The sequence below is a fragment of the Dioscorea cayenensis genome, chromosome 19 (assembly GCF_009730915.1).
Source record: "Dioscorea cayenensis subsp. rotundata cultivar TDr96_F1 chromosome 19, TDr96_F1_v2_PseudoChromosome.rev07_lg8_w22 25.fasta, whole genome shotgun sequence".
Lineage (NCBI taxonomy): Eukaryota > Viridiplantae > Streptophyta > Magnoliopsida > Dioscoreales > Dioscoreaceae > Dioscorea > Dioscorea cayenensis.
In genome coordinates, this window is record NC_052489.1 from 19847526 (window position 1) to 19859137 (window position 11612).

Here is an 11612-nt window from a genome sequence, read left to right on the forward strand (position 1 = left end):
TATGTAATTTTTCCATTTTTCCATTTTGAATTTCGGATAATCTGGGTGTCAGCTGTCGAGAAGTAAAAAAATGGTTATAGACATGCACCATAGGAAAGCAGAGATGGGCAACTATCGTTTGATGCCTTTTATTGCTTTTAGCCCGGTTAGTATATAAATTGCATTTATTATCACATAATATCACATATAATGAAAAACTCATTTTTCTTTTTAGTTTTTGTATATCGAATATATATTAATGCTTGCGGTTCAAACTTTCAATGAAAAAATATAATGAAAAATACACTTTCCCTCATGTGGATCACTAAAAATACGCATAAACTAAGTTCTATAAAAATTTGTATTATATATCCATTTGCAAAAGCTTTACTAATAGTTAACATAGAACAACGATCTATAATTGATAACATTTTCAAAATACTTTAATTTTTGTTACCACTCTTTTTATCACTCATTATACTTAAAAATTCATATATTCTCTAATTGATTATTATATCTACTTTCTTCCATAGATAACTATAAATACAAAAAAATAAAAATTACTAATTTAAGTATATTGTCTTTAATATTCGAGGAGGTTATGGAACTCTTGAAGAACTTTTTGAAGTAATTAAATTTGAGCACAATTAGGCATACATAACATCTCGGGTAATTTGATCTCAATTCTCTATATACACACATGAAATTATAAAAAGATGATACATAACTTACTTATACTTTTTTCCAGATTGGTTTGTTAAATGTTGATGGATATTATAACTCGCTACTTTCATTCATCGACAAAGTTCTAGAAGAAGGGTTCATCAACCTAGTCATTTGCAGCGAGATCATCATTTCTTCTTCAAATGCAAAAGGAATTAATTGAAAAAAACTCAAGTAATAATTATAAAATTTTTGAATACTATTTATAATATGTTCCTTTTTCAATCATTATTATTGATTATTTTAAATTATGATTACGGGGAATATTCCTCGCATTCATCTCCCAAAATCCCATCTTTAGGCACTCTGATTGATCTCAACCTTCCCTGCATGCTATGGATGACAACGTTGAACACTCCAATCATCTCCGATACACATCCATAATACAACCATGCATGGGATGAAGTTATTTCACTTTTTTCCCCCCTTTTTACATTTTATAGTTGAAGATGAGAACTTGAACAACAACATTACTCTTAAATTAATATTTATGTAATGATAAGTTGTAACAAATTCTCTTGAATGATGAAAGTGTCCGTATATATATATATATATATTAGATATGTATCTTATTTCAATTTTTATAACAAAAAAAGAAAAAACTAAATAAAAATCCTTAATACTTAAAAATTATTTTTTTCCTTTTCAAAAACATTGAAATGAAATCGTTTTCATTATTCGATAAATAATATAACGTATTCAGAAATATATTTACTCGACCTTTCGCGTCTTGCGATCACTTCCATATTGAAAATGAGCGTGAAACAAATTTTTTCCAAAAATTTATACTATCTTTGTAATCTTCCTTTTAGATATGATTAACCCACAGCGTTAGCGCGGGTACATAAATCTAGTATATATATATATATATCCTTTGTAATAGTTTTTTATCTTTTATTTTACTCATATTTTTTTTAATGTTTAAGTAGGCCTTCACTGAGGCCAAAGTGATCACCGTTGACGACAATGGAGTCACCGCTCATCTTCCTCACTATCATCTCCATCTCCATGTTTTCTCTCTCAGCCTTCACTCCCACCACCACCTACTTCCTCAACTGCGGCGCCTCCACCAACACCACCTTCTTGCATGACAACCCATCTCGCATCTTCACACCGGACTCACCATTCCTCTCTTCCTCCTCTTCATCAATATTAACCAACCCATCATCATCATCATCATCGTCGTCGTCATCATCAATCACCAACGCAACAGACTCTCTCTACGCCACCGCCAGGCTCTTCAACCAAACCTCTTCCTATACCTTCAAAACCAACTCCTCCGGCACCCATGTCCTCCGTCTCCATTTCTCTCCCTTCTCTACTCCTACTCACAATCTCAGCTCCACTAATTTCAGCGTCTATGCTCTTCAGACAATCCTCCTCCTCAGCTCTTTCTCACCCTCCAACACAACAATCATGGAGTACTTCTTGTGGCTCAGCTCCACAGACATCACTTTCACTCTCACCTTCACTCCTCTATCTTTCATCAGCGCCATTGAGCTTTTCACCGCACCTCCTTCCCTCTTCAATAAGCACACTAAACCAAGACAAGTTTCTCCACCTGCCTACAACACAAGCATCGGAGACTTCACTCACCAAACATGGCAGACCCTCTACCGTGTCAACGTCGGTGGCCCACTGATAACTCCGGCCAACGATACTCTCTGGAGAACCTGGACCCCTGACGATGCCTTCCTCTTCTCCAATCTTACATCTACAGAGGTTAACACTAGTAGTAATGACAGTCTACAACATTGACCCTTGGAACACTCCTGACGTCGCCCCTCCCTTCGTGCTCAACACCGCACGTGAGAGCGCGGATATCGACGTCAACGTGACATGGAGCTTCTCGGTAGCGCCGGGGTACAAGTACTTTGTTAGAATACACTTGTGCGATTTCATCTCCAACAATTCCCTTGACTACCTCTTTGATATTTACATCGGAGAGCTCTTCGCGTACCAAGACTTGCAGCTTGGGTCACTCACTAATTACACTCCAGCCGCCGCCTATCATTTGGATTTTATTGCCGATGATGTTTGGCCTTTCGGTTTATTGAACGTGACTGTTGGCCCCTCTAGTAATATTAATAATACTGGGCATGCAAATGCCTTCATGAACGGCTTGGAGATCTTGAAGCTCATCAACTCCGATGCCGATTCTCCAGGCAAGGGCAGCAGACGTGCTCATCTTCTTATTATTGCTTGTTCAGCTGTTGCGGCCTTAGCACTCATCATCTTCTTCATCTTCTTGAACTTCATAATCAAGAGAAAGAAGCAGGAACTTGTTCCACAGCAAGAGAAGAAAGCGGCCAACACCAGTTTGGTAACACCAAAGATAGTCAACATAAACCTGGAGCTCTGCATCCCCTTATCTGACATCAAGCTTGCAACCAATGACTTTGACGAGGCACTTGTCATTGGCCATGGTGGCTTTGGAAAGGTCTACAAAGGTGTTCTCTCTGATGGAACGATGGTTGCAGTGAAGCGAGGCATGGGTAGGTCGAGACAAGGCTACCCTGAGTTTGTGAACGAGATCAATCTCCTCTCAAAGATCAGGCACCGACACCTCGTCTCAATCATTGGCTACTGTGATGAAATGGATGAGATGATCATTGTCTATGAGTTCCTGGAGAACGGGACACTGAAGAACTACTTGTATGGCTCACCAGACTTGCCCTGTTTGTCATGGAAACAGAGGTTGCAGGTGTGCATTGGAGCTGCCAGAGGTCTTGACTACCTCCACACTGCTCACTCTCCGGTCATCATCCATAGAGATGTGAAATCCACCAACATACTTCTCGGGCAGGATTTCCTAGCCAAGATCTCAGACTTTGGAATCTCCAAACTGGGGCCTTTACTAGGAGAAGATACTTATGTAAGCACTGGAGTGAAGGGGAGCTTTGGCTACTTCGATCCAGAGTACTTTAGAATGCTGAGACTCACAACTAAATCAGATGTATACTCTTTTGGTGTTGTTCTCTTTGAGGTCTTGAGTGCAAGGCCTGTGATTGATCCCTGGTTCAAAGATGACGAGCTCAACCTCGCCGACTGCGCTTTGGACTGCATGAAAACAGGGGAGCTTGACAAGATCATTGATGTGAGAATCGCTGAAGAGATCAACCCCAAGTCATTGGAGAAGTTTGCAGAGATTGCTGAGCAGTGTCTTGCTGCGTGTGGTGATGATAGGCCCACCATTGGAGATGTTTTGTGGAACTTGGAGTATGCTCTGCAGCTCCAAGTTACAGAGTTGAGGAGGGAGCCTTATGAGGACAGTGGAACTGTGGACCCTCATCTCCGTTCTCTAGCTCTAGTGAGAAGATTGCCTTCCACTATCACCAAAATTGAGGATGATGATGCTGATTTGATTGGGATTATGGAGTTTAATGATAGTACCTACCGCGAGGTTGCTTCACAGCAATGATTTAAAAACCGGATCGGATCGGCCGGTTGAACCGGGAACCGGCCACCAGTCCGGTTCATTTGTATATATTAAACCGGGTTCTAATTGAACCGGCTATGAATCATTGTCGGACCGGGAATCGGTGAACCGGTTCAACCGGACCAACTGGTTTTTTTTTAAAAAAAAATTGAACTTTGAATTTATTTGGTGGTTCATGTTGTATTAATATTGGAAAATTTGAATTTTATTATGTTGAAGTTGTGAATTGAATCAATTGATACTTGTGGACTTGTTTGGTGCTTTGTTATTTGTACTTTGTAGATTTGTAGTATTTTTGTATATAACTATGTATGTTCATGTTGAGAAATTAAATTTTATATAGAAGTGAAAGTTGTGAATTCTTCAAGCTTGTGTCTTGTGGTAGTGGTGGGCTTGTTTGTTACTTGTTGGTCATATTTTTTAATATAGTCTTGTCTTGAGTCTTATGTCTTGAGTCTTATAGAGTGTAGACTTGTAGTTATATACTTATATTTTAAAAATAAAATTCATGGAGGACTTGAGATTTGTGACTTGTGAGCTAGAAAAAGAAATAAAATTTTAATTTCATAGTTATATTTATTAAATTTCTATTTTTCCCCATTTTTCAGATTTTTTTGGATTTTTTTTATAATTTTATGAAATTTTTTTATTATTTTTTAAAATTTATTTATTTTAAAAAAAATTTAAAATAGAAAGCATTGAACCGGCCGGTTGAACCGGTTGGATTAATTGAACCGCGAACCGGTTGACCAACCGGTTCATTGACCGGTCCGGTTTTTAAATCTTTGCTTCACAGTAGTTCATAGTTTTGTAAAAAAAAAAAAAAAACCGTGAAACTCGGTCACAATGTCAACAATAAATGTTTGGATTTGATATGACAGTAAATATATTATCATAATCTTTGTCCTGTCTGATTTGCAATCAATTAAAAATCTCTTGTACCGTGATTTGATCAGGCAATATCATGATTTTATTGTGGGAAAACCGAAGTAAAATATTAAAACAATATCTTCAAACAATAATTACAATGCATTATCAGTGGAAGATGCAGGCTGTGGCAACAAATTTTTTTTTTGAAGTGAATCTATAAATGAGATGATTAATTTTTATTCTGTGCATAAATTTTTGATATACATATATATTATTTTTTATTTTTATAAAAAATAAATAATAAATTTTGTGGTTTAATTTTAAACTCTTACTTCAATGTTTCTATCAAGCTTGGAGAGCCTCATATAAAAAATTAGATGGCATCTTTTAATTAGTATAGATATATTTTAATTAGTATAGATATAAGTGCCCTTAAGTTTTGAGATATGAAAACAAAAATTAAATTGTCAATTACTTGTTTCTTTTTTTAGTGGGCATGCGTTCTCTCAGTTATCTTAACTAGTCAAATATTAATTATTTTTTTAATTTTCAACCATATTTAGTATGCATTCAAGCCATATAACTCGAAGATATTAGTGTAATCCTCATGATAGTTCCTGTATTTTTATCATTTTATATTTTTATCCTCTGAATATAATTAAAATTTTTTTAATCTCTCTACTTGAATCAGTACAATCAATCCAATTATATATCGGGAGCTTATTTTTGCGGTTTGTTCATGCTGTGGTTTTTAATAAAATATTAACAAAAAAACTAAATTAGGTGAGAGTTGCATATTTGGATCTAGAACTCTTACCCGAATCAGATCTCAACACCCCACGAAATTCCTCACTCCCCATCCATCAACACTTTTCATCCTCCTCCACAACCTCAGTTAAAATCTAAGTTTTGCTCCCATTCTGAGTATAAATAACTCATTATATGGTGCTTCTTGTAATTACATTGCTAATAAATATATGATAAATATGAAAAGAAATTAAAAAAAATTTGACAAATTTTCCATTACATCAAACATTAAAAACATCTACCCATCCTTCCAGTGGCGGAAGCAGAACTAAAATTAAGGGGGTGCTGAATTTAAATTATAAATTTTTTAAAATATTAAATAATTCAATTAATTCAAACTTGAGATTATAATAATTAATATCTTAAAATATAAAATATATATCCATCTAAAAAATTTGGTTTATGTGTAAATCCGCTATCATATCTACATAATTAGCCATTAACTCAACTAGTTAAACACTAAATTAACAAATACTGCAATTAAAAAATAATTTTAAACAAATTCATATATAAGTTAATTATTACATATAACAATTATTTAACAAATAATATAATGAATAATTAAAATTTTCATAACAATTAATCACAAATATATAACATTTTTCATAATAATTTTCATAATGAAACAAATATTTAACAAATATCTAACAATCATTCAACAAATATAAATACTTTTACACAACAAATAATCACATAAAAATTTTAAAAAAATTAAATTAGATATAAAACAAACAGGAAAAAAACGATAAATCCCGCTAATGAAAATAAAACATAAACTTGGAGAAAATTGATCAAAGAGAAAAAAACTCAACAATCCATGAGATCTGCAATGTTTTTTTTATTTTAGAGATTTTACGATAGCAATTGCATTTTTTAGGATTTTATTTTTATTTTTTATTTTTATATTAATATCCTAAATATTGATAATTATGTATTGATAAGTTTAATAAATATATATATATATATATAAGGTTTAATAACAAAAATATTAGAGGATTTATATTTGGCTAGTCATATTATTTATTATCACTCAACATCAAATTTATTTAATATAGTAATTTTATTATTTTTATGTAATTTATTTTAAAGAATATGAGGTAAAATTTAAAAATAGAAATAAAAATAGCATTTTTCATATGAATTATGATGATTAATAGTTTAATTATTTATATAATATAATTATGAATATATATATATATATATAGGGAAAACATCATCTAGGGACGTCCCTAGATTTCAAATCTAGGGATGTTTTTAAATCTAAGCCGTTGGATCATCATCCGATGGTTGATTGATTATATAAACATTGTACACCTTTTTACTGTTCATGATCACTGTACAACACTGTAGAACGCGGTTTCTGCTGTTCATAATGATAAGAGCCGTCAGATTTTCATCCGATGGCTATTATGGACATCCCTAGATTTGAAATCTAGGGACGTCCCTAGATGATGGGTTCTCATATATATATGATAGGGCAAGGGAGCACCCCCTTGCCCCCCTTAAATCCGCCAGTGCATCCTTCACCATTATTACATAACTTGTAAACATTTCCAAATTGTGCAAAATCTGTGAAACTTAAGAAAAATTTCCTTTCAATAACCAAGCATTTTTGTTCAAATTTTTAAATTTTCAAATTTCACATAATCATGTCCTTTTTTGGTAGATCTTATTTTATTTTTGGTGCTCTTCTTATGATCAGAAATGGAGGACATTTGTGGTTGTGGATAAAGCCTTCATCAGTCTCCGAATGGGAACAAAAACTAGAGTTTTAACAAAGGGAATGTGGAAAATGAGAGGATGAACACGTATTTAGTTTTTTATTTTATTTTATTTTATTTTTCATTAGTATTTTATTTTAAAAAAATTACGTTAAGATGAACAAATGGTAAAAAATAACTCACTACATGGTTGGACTTGATTGCATAAATTTGAAATAAAAGGATCAAACTTAAATCACCATGGAGGGCCAAAAAAAACAAAAGGCAAAGTGACAAAAAGCATATGGATCATATGTTGATTACACCAAGATTTTAAGAATGAAAATTTTTTTACAATAAGGTTATGGCCTTGTTTCGATTGACTTTTGGAAAACCCATAAATGCTTTTTTATAAGTTAAACACTTCTGGGTTCAAAAAAAGTTGTTTGTATTGGCTTTTCTACAAAAGCAAAAGCTGTAAAAAAAACCTGAAAAATAGCTTTTTTCAGAAGCTAGTCATGACCAGCTTCTTGAAAAAACTTTTTTTAGTTTATTTTTACAGCTTCTGCTTCTACAGAAGAGCTAATCCAATCACAAAATACAAAAAAGTGCTTAACTTACTTTGGAGAAGCACTTTTTCCAGAAGCACTTCTTGGGCTTGTTTGGATGAGCTTTTGGAAAACCCAGAAGTGTTTTTTTATAAGTTAAGCACTTCTGGATTTAAAAAAGTTGTTTGTATTGGCTTTTCTGCAAAAGAAGCTGTAAAAAAAAACTGAAAAACAGGTTTTTTCAGAAGCTAGTCATGAGCAGTTTTTGTAAAAAGCTGTTTTTTAGGTTATTTTTAGAGCTTCTGCTTTTACAGCGAAGCTAATACAAACACAAAATATATACTATATATATATAGAGAGAGAGAGAAAACATCAACTACGGATGTTCGTAGGAACGTCCGCAGTTCTGCACAGTGTTAATTAGGGTGCTACAGTGAGACCTAATTATGGGTTAGTTGGGTTGATTAGTTTTGGTTTTATTTATAAATGTTTCCTGTAGATCTACTAGAAATAGGGTTGGACAATTCATATTTGTTCAGCTACTATGCACAAATTGATTGAACAGATCACATCACTGTGCATCCCACTTTTCACTGTACTACTATTCATAAGCACAGTGATACTGTTCATGAAACAATGCTGAATTGTTGATCGAAATCCAATGGTTGATACCAACATTCGTAGATTTTTGGTAGATGGTTCAAATTCTATATATATATATATATATATTAACATTTCAAAAGTAATATATTACTATAATGTTGTGGGCCCCACACAATTAATATTTTTTTAATTTTACATATTTGGCAGTTACGGAAAAAAATTCTTCTTATATATATTTTTTTATATTTTAGTTTTGGTTTTCAAAATCCTAGTTGTCTTTCTTCTATTATAGATCCCCGTTTGAATTAAAAAAGAGTGAGAGATCTAGCTCCTTTTCTCTTCTCTCTTTTTGATGTGTGATGCCAGTGGTGAGGACGGAGATAGGTCACATCGTCAAGGATTTTGTGTCACTTTTATTGTGAAGGTATTCTGTGGAAGCCTAATTTCTGAGTGCATTTAATTTTCAGTGTTAGACAAATAAGTAAACCACATATAAATATGTATATATACGTATATGCAAACCTTTAATTTCTGATAATATTTTATATATTTTACATAATTATTTAATTAATTTGGATTTTTCTGTTTAGAATTAAAAAAAAAACCATTACTATACTATTCACAAATTTATGTTATGATTTTTGTGGTTACGTTGACCATCATTTTCAGAATTTAGTAATATTTATTAATTATTTAATTAATTTATGATATTTTAGCATAGTACGGATTATATTAATGTTAACCTGACATTAGCTATTCATTTGATTGTTTATTGTTTATTTTGTTTTATTTTATTATTTTTTAACTTATCAAATTATTAAAAAGGAAAGAAACCTTGTTGTTGAGTGTTGAATTGTTTCAGAGATTATATATATGTATATATATATACATATATATTTTACAATCTTATTTATACAGACAGTATTGATTATTTATGTTAATTGAGGTTGGTATATATTGGCATTATCTTATTTGATATAATTGAAATTATTTTTGTTAGAAAATGGGATCACTGGACTTCAGTATTATTATATTTATAGTAATTTTGGACCCGATATATTTTTGCTATAGAAACTCGTAGTCTCTAATTAACTATGCAATAACTCCTGTCACTGCGGTTAAACACTGACCGTGTTGATACGTACTTCTGACATAAAAACTATAGTTTCGCACCATTCCATCGGTGAAGAATAACGGCTTCTGACATTATGGCGCAGGTCACCGAGGGTAAAAATATGAGCTCTAAAATCTGACTCGAGTCACCGAGTTCAAACAAATAAATTATGATGTTTTGTTTTGGCATTAATTATTTGGGGGACTTTTATACTCGTTCTTTTAATAAATTGTATCTGTTTTGAAATATTATGATTTATGGGTTTTATTTTGATATTAATTGTGAAATGTTACATTTAAGTATGTTTTTGAAATTATTTAAATTTATGTGATCCTGATACTTTTAGTGGTTGCTTACTGTGCTCCGAAGCTCATTAAATTGTTCTCTTTCTATTTCAGATCAGGAATAAGGTTGAGTGGTGAACAACTTAGTAAGGATTGTTGACCTTATTTAATGGTTATGTCATATAGTATTATGTGTTTTAATTATATTCCAAACATTATACTTTCCTTTGCTTTTTGAAATTTATTGCCTTTTTTAGATGCTGTTCTTTCTAGTATGAGACTGGTTTTGATACCTTGCGTATCTACTTAGTTATGACCTTGTAGGTATGTGGCTGTTTGTCAACGCTTCGGGTTCGGAGCGTGACAAATGCTTTGTTTGTCCATTATAAATTTTAAAGATTTAAGCAGGTTAAATTTTTAAGCTATAACTCCGGTGTGTTGTGTCTAACTTGAAACGTCTTATTGAGAAACTAATGGGTTCACGTTACACTCTCAATTTTTCAATACTTGGCCCATGTTTAACAATTATTATGATTTGCCTCACCTTGTGTAGGTAATGAATGGGTGGCAGCCATCATACTGCCTTTTCCAAGGACCATATAATTAATTTTCGTTCGTGGTAGCCATCGTACTACCATTTCCACGAATCATTTAAGTAATTTTCTTTTGGTTGAAACGCCAAAAATTGAATAGTCAAGTTAGGCTTCCCATTTTCCATGATTGGGACATTAATCCTAGCTCTTAAAGTGACACAATTTGAATGGAATTGTTCGTCTTTGCATTATTTTCCATAGTCTGCGTAGAAAACCCCCCAAAGAGAAAATTAGAAAATCAAAAGTTCAAGACCAGTTGTGCCATAAAATAGAGGCATTTTTTTTTTATTTGAAAATATATTCATTTGATTTTCTATAATAAATCATTTTCTTATAAATCCACAACATGACTAGAGGAAGCTTTGTCAATACTTAGAAAATCAATGCACATCCTCTGTATGGACTCCACCCCTTAATTAATCTTAATAGTTATATATAAATATAAAATTATAACATGGACTTTTAAAGTTATTGTTTGTACTCTTTCGTATGTTTGTAGTGTTTTTTCTTCTTTATTTTAATAAAATTATGAATAATTTATTTTAATAAAAAAATAAACATGTATACATATTTTATAACATTTGTTTAAAATTATTTTTTTAATTTAATGTCTCAGCAATTAAATCTTTGTTTCGATGTTTTTTGAGTACAGGATTGACGCAATCCTTGACCCAATTTGAAGTGCAAAATCAGTGTCACTCTCATTTTTTTTAACATAGTGGGGAGGTTCGGAAAGCCTCCATCAGAAACTATACACCAATGCCTGAGATAGGTGATTTTCATTTAGATCCATATGGTTTTTTTATTTTCAGGGTTTGAGGATTTGTTGTCTTGTTTATTAGTTCTTTGAATTGGGTTGTAACTATTTTGTTTATCCTTGTCATTTTCGATCTACTATAACTTGTTAGGATTCCTGTTATATTTGATATCACCAAAGAATAGTAGGGAAGTA

General features: G+C 32.3%; 1 protein-coding gene across 1 annotated transcript; it reads left to right on the forward strand.

Annotated features, from left to right (window-relative positions):
• The first annotated feature begins 1509 nt into the window (after positions 1-1509).
• On the forward strand, positions 1510-4123 carry LOC120284124 (receptor-like protein kinase HERK 1). The gene is given in 2 exon segments (XM_039290926.1): positions 1510-2452; positions 2454-4123. Coding segments are annotated over 2 exon segments (2454 nt in total). The 5' UTR covers positions 1510-1668.
• Positions 4124-11612: the final 7489 nt, after the last annotated feature.